Source organism: Lithobates pipiens, unplaced genomic scaffold, assembly GCF_037356315.1.
Source record: "Lithobates pipiens isolate NorthernLeopardFrog02 unplaced genomic scaffold, aLitPip1_a1.2 Scaffold_3, whole genome shotgun sequence".
Classification (NCBI taxonomy): Eukaryota; Metazoa; Chordata; class Amphibia; order Anura; family Ranidae; genus Lithobates; species Lithobates pipiens.
In genome coordinates this window covers 214,862,625-214,889,574 of record NW_027507790.1, presented here as the reverse complement: position 1 = coordinate 214,889,574, position 26,950 = coordinate 214,862,625, and the positions used below count along the sequence as shown (strand labels likewise).

The 26,950-nt window shown below is 40.5% G+C and overlaps 1 protein-coding gene across 1 annotated transcript in view; it reads right to left on the bottom strand.

Moving 5' to 3' along the window:
- The window catches only part of HCN1 (hyperpolarization activated cyclic nucleotide gated potassium channel 1), a 599,508-nt gene that overhangs the window by 31,255 nt on the left and 541,303 nt on the right, over positions 1-26,950 (bottom strand). Inside the window, exons 6-7 of the mRNA XM_077462771.1 lie at positions 8,461-8,701; positions 5,907-6,071 (exon numbers count right to left, since the gene is read on the bottom strand). Coding sequence (XP_077318897.1) covers positions 5,907-6,071; positions 8,461-8,701 — 406 coding nt within the window. The remainder of the gene's footprint in view (positions 1-5,906; positions 6,072-8,460; positions 8,702-26,950) is intronic.

Genomic DNA, 26,950 nt, shown 5'->3' with positions numbered 1-26,950 from the left:
ATGCAAGACACACTTTGTATTCCTCACCTTCTTGCCACCACACATGCTTGACACCATCTGAACCAAATAGGTTTATCTTGGTCTCATCAGACCACAGGACATCCAGTAATCCATGTCCTTAGTCTGCTTGTCTTCAGCAAACTGTTTGCAGGATTTTTTTTGCATCGTTTTTAGAAGAGGCTTCCTTCTGGCACAGCAGTCATGCAGACCAATTTGGTGCAGTGTGCGGCGTATGGACTGAGCACTGACAGGCTGACCCCCCCACCCCTTCAACCTCTGCAGCAATGCTGGCAGCACTCATACATCTATTTCCAAAGACAACCTCTGGATATGACTCTGAGCATGTGCACTCATCTTCTTTGGTTGACCATGAAGAGGCCTGTTCTGAGTGTCAAGCTGCTGTATGTCCTGTTAAGCTGCTGTATGGTCTTGGCCACCGTGCTGCAACTTATTATAGCCTTGGCTATCTTTATGTACAGCGACAATTATTTTTTTTCAGATCCTCAGGGTTCTTTGCCAGGAGGTGCAATGTTGAACTTCCAGTGACCAGTATAAGAGAGAGAGAGATAACACCAAATGTAACACACCTGCGACCTTGTTACACTAATGAGTCATATGATACTGAGGAGGAAAGATGGCTAATTGGGCCCAATTTGGACATTTTCACTAAGGGGTGTACTCACTTTTGTGTGTTACTGTTATACAAGCTGTACATTCACTACTTTACATTGTAGCAAAGTGTCATGTCATCAGTGTTGTCACATGAAAAGATATAATAAAATATTTACAAACATGTGAGGGGCGTACTCACTTTTGTGAGATACTGTACATACAATTGGGTCTTAACCACTTCGTACTCTATCCAAAAATAAAAAATATATTTTGACTTTACATATGCTTTCAAAAACAAAGTATGAGACACAGAACAAATGTTACTCAGTAATGAGAGAAGACACGAAGAATAAATATTGAGAAGACTGATGTTGTCAAACAGAAGAATTTGTCTTAAATACAGAGAAAACAGATGGTTTCAAACAGAAGAATATGTCTAAGACTGAAGGTAATACTGGAGGACTGACCACATCCAGATGAACAAATACACTGCACATAGAGATCATGCACCAAAAGCTGCATTGATGTATCACACAAGCAGAGCATCAAAAACGTAAAGACCAGTCACTGAGACAAATGGAAAGAGAAATGTCAGATAAAGTTTACACCCAGATAAATGAAACACACCAATATGGTATGAGGCAACAAATATTTCTCACCACAATCAGCTTTTGGGGTTTGAAACAGACTAGAGCCACCAAGACAGGAAAACACAAGTCAAAAAAATGGAATCTGGTGGAATGTGAAACAGCTGATAGAGTGAGCTAAAATCAAAGACTAAATGATAGACTGAGGCAAAATACATATTGCAGATATGCTGGAGGCTCCAGTCAGGAGATTTTTTAACATTTATATTTGCTCAGTGCCTACAATAACAACAGTGCTCAAATACAGGCACCTTGTGTTACCTGCAAGTATCTGTTAGTCTGCAAATCGATCTCATGTGCCTGCCAAAACCCTTTCATTAAAGTGTTAAGTGGAAGAGCCACAGGGGACAAAAGAGAATTTTGCATTTTCCAGCTAAATAGAAGAAGTTAGGGCTTATTCTCCACTATTTATAAACATTATGTTTAGAATCCTTACAGGGTCAGTGATACTATAAGGCACAATAGGCACACGTATATCGGTTGCTGAGGGAAAGAAGCTGAATTGTATCAGTCACAAATTTTTTCCATAATAGACTATTTTCCAAATGTTATTCTAAGCCAGGTTAGGACCAGAAAGACAACAATATGCAAAAGTATGCCAGATATTACCTAGATGCTGACTTAGGTACAAGCAAGAGTCTAAGCCCTTGTACACACGGTCGGAGATTCCGTCTGAATGTTTCCTATCGGACCGTTTTGTCCGATATTCTAGTGTGTGGTCTGCATCGGACTGTTTCCGTCGGAATATCTGACGGACCAATTTTTCCAACTTGCTGGTAAAATTTTCCGACAAAATGCTCCGATCGGACATACTCCGATCATGTGTAGCCTACTCCGACGGACAAGGTGCCACGCATGGTCAGATCAAATTTCTAGACCAAAGCTATTGGCTACTAGCCTGAACGTAGTCCCGTCCTAACGAAATAACGTCATCACGTTATGAACAATCGGATTTTCTGACAACTTAGTCCGACCGTGTGTATGTAACATCACTTCCAGACCTCTTCCGGAATTAATCAGTCGGAATTACTCTGACGGATTTGGTTGTCACAATCTCCGACCGTGTGTACAAGGGCTAATGCTGCAGAAGCCCTCTACTCTTTTCTGGCCAGCCTTGGTGCTTTAGCATAAACACAACTCAATGATCTGTGGATGAATCTACAAGTAGGGCTGTTAGCATATCTTCTGCTGCTATTGAGATGTTTTGGGGTCAGTGCCCATTCCTCAAAATAGCAGCAGTATAAGGAGAACAATTGCTGGTTACTGCATGAGCCTGATCTGATCATTTAACTTTAGGACCAGGAAAAGTGGTACTTTTTTGTGTAAAATATGAGATCCATGCAGAGGGCTTTAGATAAGGGCACTGAAAGGTGTCACAGTCTCCAGGGATGACAAGGCCATCATGAATTCACAGAAACACAGGGGCCAATTTAAAGATTAAAACTCAGACATGCAATCACAAGGTACCTTTATATCAGCACTGTGTTACCTTCTTAGGTACTTTTAGGCTAGGTCAGGTCATCAGAGGTTCCACTGGAGAGATTCCTTCACCTCATGTCTGTTGAAAAGGTTGTACTCAAAACAGAAACTGGTTCGAAAATCTCTCTACCAGACCTCTGAATAGCAGTAAAACCAGATAGGGGTTTTGATAGCCCCCCATTATATTAAAAAATTACAAGTTTTAGGCATAGATACACTTTTTAAGCTGCAAATGTATTTGTCAACAAAACACAAAAGGTGTCATTCGAACAAAGCAAAAGCCTTGAAAAATACAACAGGAAACACAACGTTTATCCCTGACATTTACAATTTGGTCTACTATATTTTGTCTTTTAAATATATTGCAGTATTTATTTTAGTGAAACATAATTAGCAGTCAATAGATTTTGAGAACCAATGTATCAAACTTTAATTTGGTGTTATCTAAGTGCTGGTCATAATTGTGGCAATTTCAAGGCAGTGGAAACTAAAACCACTTTCTACTAGCTTTAGATTAGAAAAAAAAAAAAACCCTAAAAACCAGAAAACATTAAAGCAACCAACAATTTTCATAAAAAGCATGACATAATACACATTTCTTTTTGTAAATTTGCATTGGTCATTTTTATCAGCTGGTTAAAAGTGGTTAAAATTGCCGGCAAATTGCAGTGTGTCGGGCATTATGTCATTAACTCTTGGATTCATTTAACTTATCTGGGACCATTCAGAAAATGTAAAATATACTTGTAAATTGTAGGAAAATAATGTAGTTATACAGTATTTATAAACACATTGATACAGCTACATGTTGTAAAACCTGAGGGTCATAGATGTGTACAATATACCTTCAAAGCAGAAAAATACACGCTGTTTAAAAAATGTATATTTCTAATTAATGTACAAAAAGTGTTTTGCATATTCAAAACAAGAGAAGAGAAAAATATGTATATCCTGTTGTGTAGATAGAAAATAGAAAAAAAAAATACTGTATCAAATCAAATATTAAATCAAATATTTAAGCTATAAAATATAAATTAAAGTATTTAACAGATGATCATATAATCATGTTTGTAAATAGAATCCCAAAATATAACATCTTGAAATTTGAAAAGACAATAACCTTCAACGCAATTATTTGTTTCCTAGTCTACTTTCAAGTTCAAGTTTGAAAACATACACAATGCTCTATTAAAGGAAACATTCACTTGTTGACATTTACATATAAACACCCCCCCCCCCCCCCGCTCAACCTGCATTAAAATACTTATCTTCATCTAGTTGTCTACTGTGCAGTCTTTGCAATCAAAACAACCCATCTGGGTTCTGTATTATGCACCCCAATTCTTTATTATGAATACCCATACACATGGTGATCCCCAGTCATTTAGCAGAGTACAATCCATCTGTAGGAATGACTAGGGCCACTATGATGCATGTGTGCACAAGGCCTAAGACTTGGTTGGGCTGTTTTTTCTGAAGAGGCTGTGCAGCGTTGGCAGGGTCACATAGTAAAGAACCCATAAGTAGGGATGAAGATTTTAACGCTTGGGCTACATGGGGGGAGGGGTTAAAGACAATTTTGTTAGAATATCCCCTGGAAAAGTGCAATGTACTCCTCAGACTAAAGCTAACATAAACCCTTAAAATTCAGTTTCATGTTAATAGGAAACACAAAAAAACCAGCAGAAACGTATCGTAAAGTCCAATGGATAAGGCAAACACAGAGGGAGTGTTGGCTTTTGTACCTCTGAAATAAACACAACATAAACAAAATGTTTTGTTTTGCTTGGGGATTTGCTATACTGCTATGCCTGTATGCAAAAAAAAAAAAAAAATTACAGCTGATTTTGTTTTTAGTCTTTTGTGAATTAGCATTTTGCTAAATTACAGGCCTGCTAAATTCTATATGAAATTGAGCTGAGGCTCGCTAGAAAATACACTTTGTGAATATATATCAGCGAATAAGCTCTGCCTCAGCAGAATAAAGGAACATTTCTACCAGTACTGGGTTGGAATTTTCCAATGAAGAATAAACTGGAGATTTTATTTGTCCATTATATATAGTTAATGCCTGTAGAAAACATGCATATGCCAAGGAGAGCTGCAGGCCACCATTTATCTGGATGGTACATTTTTTATGTATTATTACAGATTATGGTTCTCAGCTAAGCTGAAACCAAAACAGCAGCCACATTTATTAAAAGAGCAGTGTCAAAGTGGTGTTAACAGACCAGTAACACTTTGCATTCTGCTAATATAAAGGCACATGGTGGATTTGGGCACCATGCTTTGTTTGCTGCAGCTGACAATATGCTACAAATTGCAGTTAGCCAGCAACATACCTAAACTCAAACTTTGCTTTCTCTATGAGGAGGCAGAATCCTAAACTGGACTCCAGTTTGCAAGTCTTTCCTTAAAAGCGGAGCTCTGTCCAAAAAAGGAAGCTTCGGTTTTCTGCCTCCTCCTCCCTCCACTGTGCCACATTTGGCACTATTTGGGGAGGGGGGGGGCTACCTGGTTTTGACAGGTATCTGCTCCCATTTACACCTCACTTCACTGCAACGAAGTGAGCCAGATAGTTCGGCCCCCCTCCTCCCCCCCCAGCGGGATTTGTGCATGCACAGTAGGAAACTGCCTGTGAAGGCGCAGGACTTCACTGCCGGTTTCCCTTAGCCCGAAATGGTGGCACCAGCGCCCAAGAGCCGAATCAAGAAATGGCTCGGGTGAGGACACTGGATGCCCGGACAGGTAAGTGCCCTAATATTAAAAGTCAGCAGCTACAGTATTTGTAGCTGCTGATTTTTGAATTTTGGAGGGGGGGCTTGGGGGGTGGAATGCCGTTTTAAGAAACTGATATTGATCAGCAAGTCTCTGCCTCTACAAATAAGGATTAGAATAATAACTAAAGGGTTCTACCAGTAAACTTGTCTGACATAAAATAGCTGTTGCAGTACCATAACTGGACCTTGTACTAAAAGGTGCTGTTGTATCCCTTCTGTTTATATTGTATACATTATTTCTAGCTCAAATGAGAATTCTGGACAAGGCTGCCCAGCCTGCTCATGCAAAAGAAGTATTAAGATGGTGAAAAACTGTATATACTGCAATGTCTATTAACAAAATTGCAAACTTTTGCTCATGAATAGACACAAAATTAAGCAATAATACCTATCCTGTCTAGTCTGTCGATGGCAACAGTTTCAAAGGCTCTTCTCATCATTGGATATTCTTCTAGAACTTCATTAAAATTCTCCACGGAAAGGGAGTAGAGGCGGCAATATGTCTCAGCCCGTACGCTAGCTGTTCGACGACCCTTTGTCAAAAGGCATATTTCTGGAACAAAAATAAATAATAAAAGTACATTGCATATTATAACTTATAAAGGCATGTATTTACAATAAACAAACCCCTATTAAAATAATAATAATATCAAACTGATATTGCACCATGTAGTAGCTAATACTACAAATACACAATGAAAAGCAAACTGCAGCTGGGATAATTATCATATGGGGAACTTTTTTTGTTTTCTTTACTTCTTCATGGACCCCTCACCTAGAAAGATGTCCGTGAATCACAGCAGACATACGGACTGGTTTCCTCATAACAAAAAGATCACAGATGTGCACTTTATATCAGCCCACAAGGGATGCTTACATGATGCAAGCAGTAAACTGCCTTTTTGCGCAACACTCTGTGCACAGAGGTTCATGGGTACAATTTTCTTGTGCTATCCTTGCCTTCGGGAAACTGGCAGAGGGAATCTGTGTCCTCTTTGTGTTGGGCATATGGGTCACCTCCCTATCCAAAACCAAGGGGCAACACAAACCAACACCCCCCCCCCCCCCCCTTGCGATTATAACAGCCTTCTTTGAATGCTTTCTACAAGATTTTGGAGTGTTTAGTGTGGAAAACAGTATTTGAGGTCAGATATTGATGTTGGGTGTGAAGACCTGGTTCGCAAACTGCTTTTTCTATTCATCCCAAAGGTTTTCAGTGGGGTTGAGGTCTAGGCTCTATGCGGATCACTTAAGTCCCTCTGCACAAAACGCATCAAGCCATATCTTTATGAATGACAATGCTTTGTGCACAAGAGCCTTCCCTAAATTATTGGCACTGGGCTAGAAGAGCACAATGGACTAGGATGACTTTGTATGCTGTAGCATTAATAGTACCCTTCACTGGAAACACCTGAACTCAATATTTTGGAGGGGAGTCCGCATACTGTGGCCATATAGTATATTTTTTTCCAGTACTGCACTAGGTATTCCCTGTGAACAAATAAATAGCTTTTCCAAGAGTAGGGAAATGTGCATTAAGGTCTTTCCAATGTTGCCTACAAATGATTACAAAAATATTAGTCAGAGCAGAACTAGTGTGGCAACTTTAGCTATCACCCATCGTCATATGGCAAGAAAAGGATTACACACTTGTAAATTAATCCATTTAATAAATTTGTGATCCTTTTTTAACTAGCAGCTGTTTTGAGGTAGGGCAGCATTTTTCTTGAGGTCACCCTATGGCAGACAGGGAGCCCTAACTATTTCTTTCACTCCTCCTTGGCAGCCCTCAGCCAGTTTAGAGGATACATTGAGGCCCCAAACTGTTCCCAGCTGATTAAGACTATAATTCCTTACATTATTTTGTAGCTCAATATTTCTGAAATATTTAATGAACCTTTTTTCAGGTATAAAATATTGTGAGCTCCAGTTATTATAATGTTAAAAGCATCTCCACTTCCCCTATGTTTGAAAAAGCATTACTTATTCTCTTCACAGTCCAGTGCTGCCCTACACCACTGGATACCTAACAGCTTCCAACCCACTTACAAAGAGCTCAGGCTACTGTGTACTTAACCCATGGGGAAGAATTGAATTCCTATTTTGCATATCCATTGAAGATCTTACCCTCACCCGTTATCTCTATTTGTACTGGTGACCACTCTCACTTGGACAAAAAGCGACTGGAAATCCAAAACTTTACAGATATCTCTCACAGAGTTTAAAATCTTCATGTAGCCGTTACAGTAAAAACTGTATGAGCAGAGATTTCCCCTCACTTCCTGTTTTGTGCCTGGGTCAGGAAGTGAGGGGAGATCTCCCCCAATGGGATTCAGTAAAACAAAAAATTCAAAATGACAGCTTTTTTTTAACTATTTCCTATTCTATACAAAACCCAAAAAAACTATTTCCTATTCTATACAAAACCCCAAAAACTGGCTTAAAGGAAAAGTACAGTCAAAGCTCAGTTCGTTCTGTACTCCTGTAACCTATTTCCAGCAGACAGCGGGCTGAAGCCCACCGTAGGCCGACTACATAGAGCCGGATCCAGGCTTGGGAAAGAGTGTGACCATATGGTCAGGATCTGCTCACATGCCTGGACCTGAACTGGCCCAGCCAGTGGTGTTTGATTGCTCAATTCTCACTCTTAGAGCCGGCAGGGGGCAGTTGCAGCACTGGACCGATGCTGCATCCGCCTAGGTAAGCGTAATTCTAAAAAAAAAAAAAAAAAACAACCCCATACTTCTCTTTCAAAAATTTACTTTAAACAGTTTTTTTTAAATAAACCAATACAAGAAAATTCAATGACAGGTATAAATTGCCATGTAAAGTAAAGCCGTAGGAATCTCTTTCAAAGACTGTACATTATTATTTTCAGTCTAGTCTTACCTTATTACCTAACTTGTTAGAAAGAATTTTTCTACCAAATGTATTATACTGACCTCCAAAATAAGAGCCATCTGTCAGTTTCATTTCTCGACTGGATCTGGTAATGACACCTGCTACACCATGTTGAATAAAATACATTTTCTTCCCAACAGCCCCTTCACGGATGATGTAATCTCCAGGCTGAAAAACCTCAAACTTTAGTTTGCTCAGCATGGCAGTGACGAAATTCGGGTCCGCATTAGCAAACAGAGGCATTGTGGCCACCAGTTTCCGACAGTTAAAATTCACTATCTCCTAGAAATAAAAAAAAAAAACAACAACAATTTAAAAAACACCATGAAAGGGTAAAATGAACATTATAAACAAAAAGAGCATCTTCAGTTTTTGCCAACATACAATCCTATACAGACCAAAATTAATAACATCTAATTGGTAGGATGGCAGCTCAAATATAATTTCTGAAATGTTAAACTTTTTTACATTTTATTACGGCAATTTAACAAGTCACGCTTTGAGCCATATGACACAGACAACAAACACCTGTTCCAGACCTCATAACACCATAGGGTAGGTTTACCAAACTTTCACAACTTTTGTCATTGGCCAGTCAACATCTGCATGATCACATTTCATGACACCATGGTGATTGAATTAAAGTGACAGAGTTTTTCATGTGGTTATAAATGCTGTGGTATGTTCCTGACACTCCATTTTGATGAGTGCTGAAATGTTTTTAACAATACAGGAAAAACCTAGTTGAATGTAATGGCTAGCTCCACCATGACCTGCATAAATAAGAACCTTCACAGACACACTTTCACCTCTGTTAATCAAATTAAAATTCAATGATCCAGGTCATATTCTCTATATTTAGGACCCTTTCACACAAATATTCCGATCGGAGCCTCCATTATCCTCTATGGAGTTGCGGGTCTAAACAGGCATGTGTCTGTTTACACTCGCCCACCTCCAATCCTTTTTGCCAAAAACAAATGGAAAGGGGGGTTGGGTTTGTTCCCTCTACTTGGTTGGATCATGTAGGAGGGACTCGGGTGTAAATGGACAGCTGGACCGTTTACATTCGAATGCCCATAGAGGAGAGCAGGCTGTGTTTGTGTCCGTTCTGTATAAGCGGAGCAGGCATGGACCTTTTATCTGCATGCTCACTGGGGATCAGCGGGTAGATTCCCTGCTGAGCAAGCGGATCGCTGGCGGAGTCCACCCTGTGTGAAAGGACCCTTAGTAAAAAAAAACCCTCTTCACAACTGATTGACCAGGGTCTTAGAATTTCTGCTATACCATATTTGCTTGACAGTTTGTGTGCACATGCTGCTAGTCAGTAAGACACAGCAAAGTCGATTCACAAAGCTTTAAAGCTGAACTTCAGGTAAAAACAAAAGACATATATTCCATTTGCTATGTACATTGAAACTACCTCTATTGATGCCTGCCACTCAAAAGAACACACAACCCCAGAGTTTAGCTTTAACCCAAGGATGGGGTTCCCTAATTCAGCCACTTGAGTGTAATTTAAAAAAAACTAGTCTTCACTTTTACTTTCCTTTTCCTGTTCTCATCAAGGTTCAATGTTGAGATAAAGTTAAAAAAAATAAAAAAATGCAAACAGACAGGGTCTTTATTGCAGAAGACATCATTTGCAATTTTCTTTAGCATGTATACTGAACTGCACATGCAAAGCTCAATTTACATTCTGGCACACTGCTTGTGTCCTAAGATGACTGAAGTCCTGTCCATGTGTTGTTGTGAGATCATTTTTCTAGAGCCAATCAAGGTGGCTGAAGACCAGAAGACAGAAGAAGTCAGGGAGGAAATGATGATGTCGATGAGGGACTTTGTGGGCGTCGGAGGTTTGGAAGGTAAGTATTGTTACTTTTAGTCCCTCTTTAAAGTAGAAAATGTGCTAAGCGGCAGGCTCTTTACCGTAGAAGGGAAAAACTGTTATACAGACGAAAAATTTCCATCTTTCTCAGTTGATTTTTGTTGAGCCAGATGGTGCTTTTAGGGCCACCCACTGCTTGAATTTTGTCAGATTCTTGCTGAAGCTACTGAAATTTGAGCCCAAACAACTGTAGCTTTAAACTTTTACAAAAGTTGATGTTGAAAGCCACCCTAATCTGATTTCCACAATTCAGATTTTCTGTGCCCCACTGAAACTTTGGCATTTATTAAAACTAAATTTGAAAATTTCTCCTGGTTTTTCATGGCCTGCACTCAGGCCAATATTTGCATTTGTGGTGGCCCACCTCTAATATATATATATATATATATATATATATATATATATATATATATATATATATAAAATAATTTAATTTTTTTAACGCAAAGGCCAGGTTCAACCTGATGCATTACAGTAACTGTTTCAGTGCACCACGGCACAGGTGATTTAAATAATTGCATACTTTGTGCATTAGGCAGCCCATTCAAATGAAAGGACTGCCTTAATCCAAAAGCACATTAACATTGGTTAAACACAACACTTGTAAGTAGTCCCAAAGTCTGTAAGGGAAACGTGTCTTTATAGGTAAACTTGTATTACTATAATTTATATTGCTTAGACTAGTGATGTCATAGATATCTAGAGGTATCTGGGGTTGCACCCCTGGTATCACATAGACTTAGAAATGAATGTGCACGGATCACTTTGCTGTTCTCCAGGGACAAATGATGACAATTTATTCAATTTACCAATCTGTAGCCAAAAATGAAATTGATAGGGTTAAGTGACATCAATAATAAAAAAAAAAAAGATGGGCTAAGCTAAGAGAATGCCCGCAATTCCTGAACTCTTGAAGGTCACCTTGTTCCGGATGGTAGCCCAGAGAACACCGTAAATAGAGAAAAGGATATGAAAAGATGATGAAAACCTTCCTTTCACTTTGCAGGCAATATTCATGAGGGAAGCCTGTTATTTGAATGTCACCCCAAGCAAGTTATTGCTCATTAAGCGAAGCTAAATACAGTATTTAATAATGCAACAGCTCAATTTTGTTATTTTTAGCTCAGTCAGAGATGCTTTTTTATAAGTGAAAATATATTTAGCAGAAAATGAAATACAACCTTTTAGGAAGCAGAGGGTGAAGGAAGTAGACTTGAATTTTTGGCCTGTATGCCTGAAACATGTATGCTTTTGTGGTCTCCTACAGTGTATTAATAAATGCTTCTGGTTTATGAAAAAATAAATAAAAAAAATTCCCATGTGGAATACTAACCCTATGCTATATTGGGTTTCTAGAGTACAGAAGGACTCAGTCATCTAATTAATATCAAGAAAAGCCTATATATACACAGTATAAACCTTCTCTCTCTGTAAATTGATAGATAGATATATATCTATCTATAGATATACCATATACATTGATTGATATATATATATATATATATATATCAATCAGGAAACCGTAAAATAGCACACACAATTAGGAATTGGCCGAACATCCCCCCCCTAGTGCCTTTAGTTTGCCTGCAAAGTGGCACATCTTTGCGATGTGTAGAACAGTGCCGCAGCAATAATAACTTTTCTAAAGGAAAAAAAATGTAATTTAAACTTGCTCGAGGCAATATAGATGAAAAATCAACTAAAAAAAATGGCACAGGGTCCCTCCCAGTCCATACTAAGCCCTTCCGGTCTGGTATGGAATACAAGGGGAACTCCACAGCAAAATTAAAATAATAAATTGGTGTAGGGTCCCCCCTAAATCCATACCAGACCCTTATCCAACCATGCAGCCTGGAGGTCAGCATAGGGGGGTGGGACAAGCGAGCGGCCCCCTCCCCTCCTGAACCATACCAGGCCACATGCCCTCAACTGGGGAGGGTGGGTGCTTTGGGGCAGGGGGGAGCTCTCCGCCCTCCCACCCCAAAGCACCTTGTCCCCATCTTTCCGACAACCCTGGTTGTCAGGGTCTGCGGGCAGGGGTCTTATCAGAATCTGGACACACCAAAGCACCCTCCCCATATTGACATATGAGGTATAGTTCAGGAAGGGGGTCGCTCACTCATCTCTTTCCTTTTCTGGCCTGCCAGATCACATGCTCTGATATATATACTCTGAACTGTATTATATATACTACACTGACTGCACTATATACACTACAATGTATTATATATACTACACTGACTGCACTATATACTCTGAATTGTATAACATATACTACACTAACTGACTGCACACTATACTACCTGCCTAATATTTATTCATTCACGATATACGGCCACCGTGTAAGCAGCAGCCTTATATAGTGTGGGCTGTGAACTCGGCTCCAGAGCCAAGATTGGCCAATCATGGCTCTCACGGGACATTGCGCTGTGATTGGCCAAGGCATGCAGGTTAGGTGCATGCATTGGCCAATCAGCAGCTGTCAATGCACTGCAATCTCGCAGTGTATTATGGGGCGCTCTGCGACGGGCGAACTTCTCGCAAGCACCCCATATGTTAGTTTGCTCTACGAACAAGCGAACATCGAGTGCATCCTATGCACAATATACACATGAACAATAATCTTTTATGCAGCCTCAATATAGCATTATGTAACCAGGCCCCATAAGCAGGTGTGCAGTCTGCTTTGGCTGTATTATAACCTTGCCTCTTCATTATAATATTCCTGCAAAATTTGAGAGAGTCATTTACATAACTAGCCTCTAGAACAAAATGATTTTATGTCCCTGCTTTACAAAATTAGCCTTGTCAGAACTTGGGTACATTTGAACTTTAAAGTGAACCTCTGGCCAAGTTATGGACATTCAAGCATTTACTTATTTTTATTATTAAGCAGAAAATTAGATTATGGTCTCATGCACATGGATAGTTTGAGGCTGAACATATCCTTGATCCTAGAATCATGGCATGACTACATCATACATACATGCGCACATTTATGCTAATGCACTAAAGAATCAGTGTTCAGCAGAGTATTTCTTTTTTACAGGTACTTTTATAGCACCGTCAGTTTATGCATCACATTACATATACTGTATATTGTACATTCACATTAGCCCCTACCCTCAAGGAGCTTACAATCTATGCTCTCTAACTCATATTCAACCATATACATACTAGGGCCAATTTACACAGAAGCCAATTAACCTACCAACATGTCTGAGCGTGGGAGCAAACTGGAGTACCCAGAGTGAACCCACACAGTCACAGGGAGAACATAGCCACATTCTGTATGCACTTCCTGCTGCTCACTGGATGGGCAATGGAGAACAAATTGTCCATGTGCATGGGGCTTTACAATAAGCCCTCAGTGACTTCTGTCGCTGCAGACATTTTGGAACAATTCATTCTCCCTGCAGTGGCTTGGCAGCCTTCCAATCTGTAAAGACAGAGCAGAAATTCTAGGAGGGAGGAGCAGAGCGAGTTAAGCTGCTGTGAAGAATGAATTGCTCCACATTACCTATAGCTACAGAGCTACGCTTTACAGTCAATTTCGTGGTGCTATTCGGGCGGCTAGCGGGGCACTTTTACCCCTGCTAGAGGCCAAGAAAAGTTAAAAACCAGCTTTGAAAGGGTTAAAACCACTGCAAAGCACTGCTCCAATGGCGCTATGCTGGCGGTATATCCGTTCTGCCCCATTGATTTCACCCCTCCAAAGATGCTGCTAGCAGGACTTTTTTAGCATCCTGCCAGTGCACTGCTCCGGTGTGAAAGCCCTCACCCCAGTGTGAACGGGGTCTAAGTGAATAGATGATCCACACAAAGACTACAGGTGGCTTTGTTGTACTTCGAAGTGCTGCAGCCTGAACAAGGTAATATTAAAAGCACAGTGAAATAAAACGGAGATGCTCTGAATCCTGTCTGTTTCATTATGGTCCTTCATCACTGATCAGAAGCTTGTCTGTGATTCAGACATTGGGGGAATGTCTCCAAAAGAAGACAGGTTGTATTGATGTGGTAACAATCATCAAATGTAATGAGTGAGTTTGCCTTAGACAATAAGAGGAGTCTTTTCAAAATAATTGAAGCCACTTTATGTTTAGAGGCAACAACAAGGATTAAATGAAGATCTTTCCTTTGTATTTTTTAAACAGCACTACTGAGACCTAGGCATTGCCATGGTAGTGGATATTTAAGGAAATGCTAGGAAAAACAAAGGTTTTGTGTACACATCAGTATATATTATTACATAGTAATACAGGAGCTTGAGGACCCATTACATAGTGTAAAATGCATTTTCAGGTTTAAAGTGGTGTATAAATAAGATCGCTTTCACACCGAGGCAGTTTTCAGGCATCTTAGTGCTAGAAATAGCGCCTGAAAACTGCCTCCCATTCTCTGCAATGGGTGCTTTCACACCAGACCTGTGCGCTTGCGGAACATTCGGAAAAGTCCTGCAAGCAACATCTTTTGGGCGGGTTGGGAGCGCCCTTTACAGCACTCCCAAAACACCACTGCCCTTGGCAATGAATGGGCAGTGCTTCCGAAACGCCTGAAAAGCATTTCGGAAGCGATGCAGCATGGGAATTTTTAACCCCTTCTTTGGGGCAAAAGCACTGCTTAAACAGTGGTAAAACGCTGCTAACATGAGCGAACACAGCCACGGCCCCAGTGTAAAAGGGGTCTAAAGGCAAAAAATTTTTTTTCTAGTTTTAGAATTAGTTTTAGAGTGGAGAGGGAATGGAAGCACTTCCAGTTTTTACAGCTGGCTGTGCCCCCTTTAGGGAGATTCCCCCTCTCTATGTGTTCTGCTTAACCCAATTACTGAAAGTGAAGGTAAAAGGAAAACCCACATTTTGGGTTGTCCACTAAAAAAGTAAAAGAGGGGAAATATTCACCCCGGGGGATTTCCATAATTTGAAGGAATTTCCTCTCACTTCATGTTTTGGTCAAGGGATAGGAAGAGAAGGTAAATTTCTCCAATGGGACACAGATGGCAAAAAAAAAACCAAAAAACAAAAAACTGATAGGGGTTATAACCCTCCAAAAAAAAACAAAAAAAAACAACATTATGAATGAAAGAATGACAGCGTCACTGAATGATAGAATGCCACAAATCAAAATGGAATCTCTGGATTCAGTAACTGGCAGATGGCTCTAGGGCGGTATTGATATAGGTGGTCCGAGGGGGGGGGGGCAGGGGGCAGTGGTCGGGGCACAAGAGTTGTCTTCTTCTTTTCTCTATCTGATTCAAAACTTCAACTCTCGATTCTTTTCTTTCCTTTCTAGTGTGTCCTTAAAGGGGTTCTGCACTCATAATACAACATTTGCCCATTCTGTTGCCTCTAGTTAATATATCTCATAATGCCACCTGTTTTTTTTTTTTGATTCACCTACCTTTTGTAATCTTCAGTAGTTTATTTTAAACCCCTGCGGCGATGGGCGGTCTCTTGCGGGGATCAGCGTCATTTCCTGTTGAAGCCCGCACTGTCTCCTGGGATCTCGTTCGTGTAATCCCAGGAGACATTGCGGCTAATGCACCCGACATCTCGCGAGATTTCGGGTGCTACAGCCGACATCTCGCGAGATTTCGGGTGCTACAGCCGACATCTCGCGTGATTTCGGTAATTACAGCCGAGATCTCGCGAGATCTCGGCTGTAATTACCAAAATCACGCGAGATGTCGGCTGTAGCACCCGAAATCTCGCGAGATGTCGGGTGCATTAGCCGCAATGTCTCCTGGGATTACACGAACGAGATCCCAGGAGACAGTGCGGGCTTCAACAGGAAATGACGCTGATCCCCGCAAGAGACCGCCCATCGCCGCAGGGGTTTAAAATAAACTACTGAAGATTACAAAAGGTAGGTGAATCAAAAAAAAAAAACAGGTGGCATTATGAGATATATTAACTAGAGGCAACAGAATGGGCAAATGTTGTATTATGAGTGCAGAACCCCTTTAAGTGTTAGGGTACCTTTAGTGGTACCTAAATTGGAGCTGATAGAAAAGTGAGGGTCATTCCACAGAAATGTAAGCAAGATATATTAAGATAAGACGTAAACCTAACCGAAGAGACATAAATGTCATAGTGATAATGTCAATACCATAGATGGATATTAAATTGGCTCCATATCTTTAAAGGTTTATATTAAGAGTTAAAGTATGATGTTAGGCCTATAATTAAGAAACTGTTGAAATATGTAATATTCTTGTGTTACTATGGAAAACTTGAAAACCTGAAATAAAAACCATTGAAACAAAAAAAAACTTTACGTTTAGTGCAGTCAAATCTGATAATAAAAAAATCTTCTTGGGAAATTGCAAGAGATAACAAAACATTCAAAGTGGTTCTGAATTAAAAAAACGAAGATTTGCAATTTTATAGGAAGCATCTAAGAATGTTAATTGTGCTTAAACATTATCCTAAAAAAAATATATACTTTTGTCTCAATTTCATTCTGAGAAATAGTAGTGCACTTCCACTGCCTAGTGTATCCAGCATCATAGCTGTATATCTGCAGATTGACACCATCTATGGTACTACTGCCTCTGACTGCTAATCTCACCAGATTTGGAGCCATATTTAGTGATGTCACTATTACCATAGGCATGCGCAGGGCGTGTTCCAGGTGTGCCTGGGCACACCCTAATCACCATGTGCACCAGAGACGATGATAAGGCAGCCAGCTAGCCCTCCTAGCCCTCCTATACTGGACTGGGCCCGGCCCATGTCCTATTAGTTCAAAAGGGGAGGCCCAGGCACCTGCCGAGCAGGAGGACCAGCTGTGCTGCCTCTTGTTCCTTCCCATGCATCGCTGCCGGCTTCTACTCCTCTCCTTCCGGCTGCACTGTTCAAACATCTGCTCCCCCATCCTGTCCTCTGTCCCTTTCTTAGTCTTAAATGTAAGACATTGGGGTCTGTTTAAAACCCTGACATTTCACCAAAGCCCCCATAAAAGGCAGTTAAAAATGTAAAACATAAATAAAAATCAAAAAAAAAGTAAAAAAATAAATTATTAAATAAAATTAAAAACTCATTCACATGTGCTTAGCACTCTATTTTCTATTTTCAACTCAAATAGTCCGGAAGCCACTGGATCAGTATGAGGATCGAGTAGCTAGTATTTTCAAAAGGAGGTCGGGAATGGCGAGATATATAGTATATTTCTCTCTGTACGGTTTTACTGTAACAGCCGGTTCATCATAGCCAGGCTGATTTCAGGTAAGGACTTAGACCAGGTCAACGTTTAGTCTAAAAACTATGGTATACTGTATACAGAATATTTAAAATGTATCAACCTTAAAGTTCTGACCCTCACAAGGTCTTAAATGCTAGGACAATAAAAAAACACCCCCAAAGTGACCCTTTTTTGGAAAGTAGATACTCCAACATTTTTTTGTAAGAGGCCCTGTGAGGTTTTTTAAAGTTGACATATTTTGCCACAACTTTTTGAAAAATGCAATAAATCAAATTACATTTTTTATTTTTTTTTTTGCACAAAGTTGTTACTTTAACCACTTCAGCCCTGGACCATTTTGCTGGTCAAAGACCAGACCACTTTTTGCGATTCGGCACTGCGTCGCTTTAACTGACAATTGCGCGGTCGTGCAATGTGGCTCCCAAACAAAATTGACGTCATTTTTTTCCCACAAATAGAGCTTTCTTTTGGTGATATTTGATCACCCCTGCGGTTTTTATTTTTTGCGCTATAAACAAAAATAGAGTGACAATTTAGAAAAAAAACGCATTATTTTTTACTTTTTGTTATAATAAATATCCCCCAAAAATATATTTAAAAAAAAAAATTACCCTCAGTTTAGGCCGATACGTATTCTTCTACATATTTTTGGTAAAAAAAAAATCGCAATAAGCGATTATTGATTGGTTTACGCAAAAGTTATAGCGTTTACAAAATAGGGGATAGTTTTATGGCATTTTTATTAATATTTTTTTTTTTTTACTAGTATTGGCGGCAATCAGCGATTTTTATTGTGACTGCGACATTATGGCGGGCACATCGGACATTTTTAGGACCATTGTCATTTATACAGCAATCACTGCTATATAAATGCAGTGATTCCTGTGTAAATGACACTGGCAGTGAAGGGGTTAACAAGTGGGTGGCAGTGTAGGGGTTAAGTGTTCCTAGGGGTGTGTTACTAACTGTGGGGGGCTGGGCTTTCATTTAGTGAACACTGATCTCTGCTCCAATCACATGGAGCAGAGCTCAGCGTCACTAGTTGCTAGGCAGAATGGGGAAATGCTGTTTACAAAAGTATTCGGCCCTCTTAAACTTTTCAACCTTTTGCCACATTTCAGGCTTCAAACAAAGATATAAAATTTTAATTTTTTGTGAAGAATCACCAACAAGTGGGACACAATTGTGAAGTGGAATGAAATCTATTGGATATTTTAAACTTTTTTAGCAAATAAAAAACTGAAAAGTGGTGCGTGCAAAATTATTCGGCCCCTTTACTTTCAGTGCAGCAAACTCACTCCAGAAGTTCAGCAAGGATCGCTGAATGATCCAATGTTGTCCTAAATGACTGATGGTGATAAATAGAATCCACCTGTGTGTAATCAAGTCTCTGTATAAATGCACCTGCTCTGTGATAGTCTCAGGGTTCTGTTGAAAGCGCAGAGAGCATCATGAAGACCAAGGAACACGCCAGGCAGGTCCGTAATACTGTTGTGGAGAAGTTTAAAGCTGGATTTGGATACAAAAAGATTTCCCAAGCTTTAAACATCCCAAGGAGCACTGTGCAAGCGATCATTTTGAAATGGAAGGAGTATCAGACCACTGCAAATCTACCAAGACCTGGCCATCCCTCTAAACTTTCAGCTCAGACAAGGAGAAGACTAATCAGAGATGCAGCCAAGAGGCCCATGATCACTCTGGATGAACTGCAGAGAACTACAGCTGAGGTGGGAGAGTCTGTCCATAGGACAACAATCAGCCGTACACTGCACAAATCTGGCATTTATGGAAGAGTGGCAAGAAGAAAGCCATTTCTCAAAGATATCCATAAAAAGTCTCATCTAAAGTTTGCCACAAGCCACCTGGAAGACACACCAAACATGTGGAAGAAGGTGCTCTGGTCAGATGAAACCAAAATCAAACTTTTTGCCCACAATGCAAAACGATATGTTTGGCGTAAAAGCAACACAGCTCATCACCCTCAACACACCATCCCCACTGTCAAACATGGTGGTGGCAGCATCATGGTTTGGGCCTGCTTTTCTTCAGCAGGGACAGGGAAGATGGTTAAAATTGAGGGGAAGATGGATGCAGCCAAATACAGGACCATTCTGGATGAAAACCTGTTGGAGTCTGCAAAAGACCTGAAACTGGGACGGAGATTTATCTTCCAACAAGACAATGATCCCAAACATACAGCAAAATCTACAAAGGAATGGTTCACAAATAAACGTATCCAGGTGTTAGAATGGCCAAGTCAAAGTCCAGACCTGAATCCAATCGAGAATCTGTGGAAAGAGCTGAAAACTGCTGTTCACAAACGCTCTCCATCCAACCTCACTGAGCTCGAGCTGTTTTGCAAGGAAAAATGGGCAAGAATTTCAGTCTCTCGATGTGCAAAACTGATAGAGACATACCCCAAGCGACTTGCAGCTGTAATCACAGCAAAAGGTTGCTCTACAAAGTATTAACGCAAGGGGGCCGAATAATTTTGTAAACCCCACTTTTCATTTTTTTTATTAGTTAAAAAAGTTTCAAAAATCCAATAGATTTCGTTCCACTTCACAATTGTGTCCCACTTGTTGGTGATTCTTAACAAAAAAATAAAAATTTTATATCTTTATGTTTGAAGCCTGAAATGTGGCAAAAGGTTGAAAAGTTCAAGGGGGCCGAATACTTTCGCAAGGCACTGTACATCTGCTTGGCTGATATTAAAACACACAGGTACAGGAATTTTGTATAGGCACTACCTGTACACCATCATATGTATCTGTAGCTGGATTTTGGGGGGTACCAGTAGGTTTGATGACAACATGAAGGATGGCTAAACCCAAGGACAAACTCATTAAACATTGCAACTTACCAGCTTTTGCATACAGTGACTGCATTACACTTTATCAGGCTAAGAACATTTTCAAGTAAAGACAATACAGTGGGGCAAAAAAGTATTTAGTCAGCCACCAATTGTGCAAGTTCTCCCACTTAAAAAGATGAGAGAGGCCTGTAATTATCATCGGTATACCTCAACTATGAGAGACAAAATGTGGAAACAAATCTAGACAATCGCATTGTCTGATTTTTGAAAGAATTTATTTGCAAATTATGGTGGAAAATAAGTATTTGGTCACCTACAAACAAGCAAGATTTCTGGCTCTCACAGATCTGTATCTTCTTCTTTAAGAGGCTCCTCTGTCCTCCACTTATTACCTGTATTAATGGCACCTGTGTTATCAGTATAAAACAACCACAACCTCAAACACTCACACTCCAAACTCCACTATGGTGAAGACCAAAGAGCTGTCGAAGGACACCAGAAACAAAATTGTAGACCTGCACCAGGCTGGGAAGACTAAATCTGCAATAGGCAAGCAGTTTGGTGTGAAGAAATCAACTGTGGGAGCAATAATTAGAAAATGGAAGACATACAAGACCACTGATAATCTCCCTCGATCTGGGGCTCCACGCAAGATCTCACCCCATGGGGTCAAAATGATCACAAGAATGGTGAGCAAAAATCCCAGAACCACATGGGGGACCTAGTGAATCACCTGCAGTGAGCTGGGACCAACTTAAAGGCTACAATCAGTAACACACTATGCCACCAGGGACTCAGATCTTGCAGTGCCAGACATGTCCCCCTGCTTAAGCCAGTACATGTCTGGGCCCGTCTGAGGTTTGCTAGAGAGCATTTGGATGATCCAAATGGGAGAATGTCATATGGTCAGATGAAACCAAAGTAGAACTGTTTGGTAGAAACACAACTCGTCGTGTTTGGAGGAGGATGAATGCTGAGTTTCAACCAAAGAACACCATACCTTCTGTGAAGAATGGGGGTGGAAACATCATGCTTTGGGGCTGTTTCTCTGCAAAGGGAACATGATGACTGATCTGTGTACATGAAAGAATGAATGGGGCCATGTATCGTGAAATTTTGAGTGCAAACCTCCTCCCATCAGCAAGGGCATTGAAAATGAAATGTGGCTGGGTCTTTCAGCGTGACAATGATCAAAAACACACCGCCCGGGTAATGGAGTGGCTTCGTAAGAAGCATTTCAAGGTCCTGGAGAGGCCTAGCCAGTCTCCAGATCTCAACCCCATAGAAAACTTGTGGAGGGAGTTGAAAGTCCATGTTGCCCAGCGACAGCCCCAAAACATCGCTGCTCTAGAGGAGATCTGCATGGAGGAATGGGCCAACATACCAGCAACAGTGTGTGACAACCTTGTAATGACTTACAGAAAATGTTTGACCTCTGTCATTGCCAACAAAGAATATATAACAAAATATTGAGATGAACTTTTGATATTGACAAAATACTTATTTTCCACCATAATTTGCATATAAATTCTTTCAAAAATCAGAAAATGTGACTGTCTGGATTTGTTTCCACATTTTGTCTCATCATAGTTGATGTATACCTATGATGACAATTACAGGCCTCTCTCATCTTTTTAAGTGGGATAACTTGCACAATTGGTGGCTGAGTAAATACTTTGTTTTGTCCGACTGTATACTCTGCCAGAAGTAGTGTCCTTTTCATTTCATGTGAGCTGACCTGGAAGCTTAAAACAATACTATTTTTACCTAGCAAATAGTGCTCTCTCCCAATTAAAAAGGATTGGCCAAGGATGTGGTTATAATACTGTGTTGCTGTGGCTATGAATCACTTTAAGAATAATAGAGAGTTAGATTTTTAAGAGCATATGTTTACAGAGGCTCTTCCCCTCCATTGATATGTAAATAAACCAGTTTTGGAGCGGAGACAGGAAGTTCTCGCCAGAATGTGATGTAAACAGACGTTAGGGGGAGGAGATTTAGCTTTTGAAAGAGACATGTTCGGAAAAGAGATGTGTTTGGAAGGACAATGAGGAAAGACATATATACGTTCCTATAAAAAGTTAATCTTTGTATGACCCCTACCCTACCACTAAGAATTGAAAACTTGCTTGTCCGTGATCTAGGAGGATCCACGGTGTGTGGCCCTTAGAGAATTGCACAGCTATCACTAGAAAATCTAAGCACTGGTGCCTTCTGCACATGTGTGGACAAATTCTATGCAGAGGTTTAGCACCCTCTAGTGTGCTACTAGTGTGAGTGCAGGAAAATGTATATCCTGAATCATGTCTTAAACCTGTGAGTCTTAATTTCGGTCAGGATTTACTAGAGTTCAGGGCTGGATGACTCAGAGGATTCTCTCTGGTGCCTCCCCTGGTTCTGGAAAGTTGAAGAACGTTCTGGAAGCTGGAGCATGGAGGCTAGGAGGGTTGTTCTGCATACTTTAAGGGAGCTTAGCCAATCCCTGGGCAGTGGGCCTGGCCTGGGGCTAAGCCAACACTTAAATATGATTGAGCCATGAGAGCAGAGGAGTCGGCTGGAAGATGGAGATGGAGTGCTTGTCGGTGGCCCTTGAGACAAACCCCCTAGTCTGAGGGGAGGGGGGCTCTGCCTCAGGCTGGAGCTCTGGTGCTAGCCTGGGAGGATCCCAACAACAGAAAAAGCTTGAAAGTATTCTTCCCTGAGAAGCAACGGGAGCAAGGAGGACAGTGTGACTACTACAGCAGGGTGCAGGGTCTTACGAGGGGAGAGACTGTCATATGTAGCAGGTCTCTCTGGAAGATATCAGTGTAAATCTTCCCTCACCTTGCATTGGGAGATCTTCGGAGAAGTCAGTCAGATTGACTGGTGAAGAGTCAGTCAAATAGATTGGTGGAGAAGCAGCCGGGTGGGCTGGTGGAGAAGCATCCAGGTGGGCTAGCATTTGCTGCCATTGGTAGAGCTGGGACCAGTGTCTACAAGGGAGATGGAGGTACTCCAGGATGCAGTTTACACATTGTGCTACTTCTTAGAGGGACTGAGAGTTCCTATTCCATAAGGGGCTTTTCCTAACAAAGACTGTTAGCTGCCATGAGAAGAATCAGTCAGAGTTGTACATAGGGAGGAAGTTGTCCCTGGCTTTGTTGCTATCAAGTTAGGTATCCCATAATACCTATACCACATCCAAGTTATTACCCCTAATAAAACATAAAACAAAGCTCAGAGACTGTTTCTTGTCTATGGATGAAAGCAGAGAATGCTACTCACCTGGGTGTGCAGGAGTGGGGAAAGATATCATCTGCAACCCCTATGGGGGTTGTGCTACAGAGGTTATCTATGGTTGAGTCACATAATAAACAGCCTCTACACAATGAAAGGTGGGATTAAATGTGCACAAGATTTTAGGACTGGCTGAGAAAGTGTCCAGGGGTTACTGTGCCATTTCCCATGGGCCACAGTGTCATTGTGTCAGGGTTTATGAGGGGGTAAGGGGTGCAGAGTGGTCATTTAAATAATGGTAAGTATAGTTATCCTGTAATGGCATATATCAAACGCATTGCCATTGTTTAAGAGGTCATGTACTTATGGAATAGAAAAGAGCAAGAATTAAAGGTTTGTAAGTTGAACCAAAAGATATGGACTTTGTAACGCTTATAACTTCGATAAGGAAAATCTTGTGTTTTTAAACTAAATTCTGAAGAGATAGAAGATTGATAAATAAAATACATTGGAAGTCAGCCACTATTCCAAATATTTTATGGAAGGCCTGCTGGATGCCTGATAGTTCAGAAGAAGTAGATTTTATGAGCAATAGTATTGTTGTTTTGATTGAGAGAAATTATATATAAAAAGGACACTTTAAAATGCTTATAGGCAAAAGATAATAATAGGGATAACCTATTCAAGTGGATGAATAGAAAGAAAGGTTTACAAGAAACTCAAAATATTAGATTGAGAATGACCTTTTGTAACCAATCAGAGGAAATAAGACCTCTAAATGACGCACTGAAATGTCTTGTGAAGGGATGGGAAATTGGAAAAAAAATGTTGAGGACAGAACTATAATTACAATTAAGAAAACAAGATAGTTAAAGATGATACAGAAATGCTGTTACTGAAAGATACAAGAACCATGCACCAAAAGAGGAGCCTTCAAGTGTTTTGGTGACCAGTGTAAATTTAAAAAATGAGAAGTTCTCACTGAAACTCAAATTTATGAACATAAATATCACATAATGATGGGTAAATTTGCAAACCACCCTTATTATATTAATTATTAATATTTTAGTTCACAACATGATGGGACAGCAAAACTGGTGGTACAAATTTTGCTTCATCCACAGTCAATACATACTGTAAAAGGAAGGGAAGGTGGTACAAATTCTGAATTACTGAATTTAGAGAGTAAATGGAGTAAATGGATATTTAAACATAGTTCCGAGATTGAATGAAAATGTCAATAATAGTATATTCCTGTGATATATTGATAATGAAATTATAGGGCTAGATAATATGTTTATGCATATTAGTTGAGAAAAATAGCGTTTTGCAAACAAATGGTATAAATGAAAGGAAAAGTATATACAGAAAAAATATAAAATATCTTTGGGCTGCAACTAATACTACTATGTATTAGATAACACACTGTACAATAGTTGAGGCTGAATTGCAGGCATGGTATATTTTTACATATGAACATTGATCCAATTTGGACAAATACAGCTACATTGATCCAAGCTAGACCAATGTAAATATGTAAAAAAATACCATGTCTGAAATGTATCTTTAATTTAATGGAACACATTGGTGAGAATAAATTATTTTCTTTTCAAATATTTTATTAGAGTATAAAGGACAGCTGTATACAAACATAAAGAATCGTACAGTTGTGAGTAATTATAGCAACAACAAACAGCCAATGGTAACAGTACGAAGTCAACATAGGGAGCAAAATTAAACAAGTGAGAACATTCAAGATCCAGCAGCTCCACCGAAACATGATAACAACAGACATTTCTACCCTGGATCTAAGATAAACTAAAAGATAAACTAAAAGGGGAGTCATACCAACAGGAGACCCCCTAGTAGGGTGTATCAATCCCACAACTGGGGAGCAGAAACCACACAAAGTAATTTTACCCTACTTTAGTGTAATTACAAAGGTAGATAAGATGCAGACTAATAAAGTCAACCAACAAAGGAGAAAGAAGAGAGAGAAGGTAAAGACAAGAAGAAGTACAGGGATGAAAAGGAGTACGGAGGCATAGGGGGGGAGAAGAAGACGAGGAGGGGACAATGGATGACTCGGCGGCCCCAGGGATCCTAAAAAGGGGGGTCCCTAGGTGAAAAACCACACCTAAGACTATGGCACTAGGAGATGAGAATCAAAGTTTGGGGGTAGGAAGTGATCCACCCAAGGCTGCCAAATCCTATTATGAAGTGGGAGTTTATCCAAGATAGTTGCTTCAATTTTGCTGTGAATCATAGCCTGAGTGACCCGGTTTTTAACTTCAGTGACATGTAGGGCTGTAGACTTCCAGGCCTTTGCAATAGTCTGCTTCGCCACCGTGACCACCTGCAAGAGGAGCCGTGTTTGGGATCGGCTGAACTTGCAGGGTACTAAGTTTAGCAGAGCAACCGCTGGGTCAGGAGGTAGGATGCATTGCGAGAGCCTGGATAGGATACCAAAAATATGCCTCCAGAATTCAGCCACCAATGGGCATGTCCACCATATATGGCGGTGAGTGCCAGGCTCATTACAACCACGGAAACAATTTGGGGAATAATTTGGCACAAACTTAGATATCCTGGCTGGAACCAGGTACCAGCGCATTAATACCTTATAATTGGCCTCAGCTGCAATTATATTTTGTGTAGCAGTTTTAGTGTTGAGCAAAACCCTCCCCCAGTCCTCGGGTTCAAGAGTAAGAGAGAGATCTTGGGACCAAGAGTTAATGTATTGCGGGAGGGGATATTGGGAGGAGGAAAGATAGGAGTAGAGGCAAGATATGATGCCAGGAGAATGTGGGTCTGACTTAGATACAATCAGGGGGTGGGCATCTACAATCTGAAGACTAACCCATAAAGGTGTCTCAGTGGTTGCATGGTATAAGGCCAATTGAGCTAATTGCGCTGCATAGTAGTAGAGCCTGAGGTTGGGTACACCCAAACCACCCTGCATCCTATGACGGAACAGGGTCTGTCTAGAGACTCTAGGTCTTATTGACCCCCAGATGTACTTAAAAATCCGACTCTGCATAACACGGTGGAAGTATGGGGGGATCGCAACCGGGAGTACTCTGAAAAGATAAAGCAACTTGGGTAGTAGCGTCATTTTCACGGCTGCGATCCTACCTAGCCAGGAAACACATAGTGGTTGCCAGGATGACATAAGGGACGTGAGGCTACGTAGTGCAGGGAGATAGTTAGCATGAAACAGTTGGGCTGGGTCACTAGTGAGCTTGACACCCAAGTATGGAATAGAGGATGTGGACCATTGAAAAGGAAAATTTTCCCGCAAATCCTGAAATGTTTCCAAAGGCAGAGACACGTTGAGGGCTCCCGACTTAGTTTGATTTACTCCTAACCCGGAAATCCGAGCAAATTTATCTAAAAGATGAAAGAGGTTCGG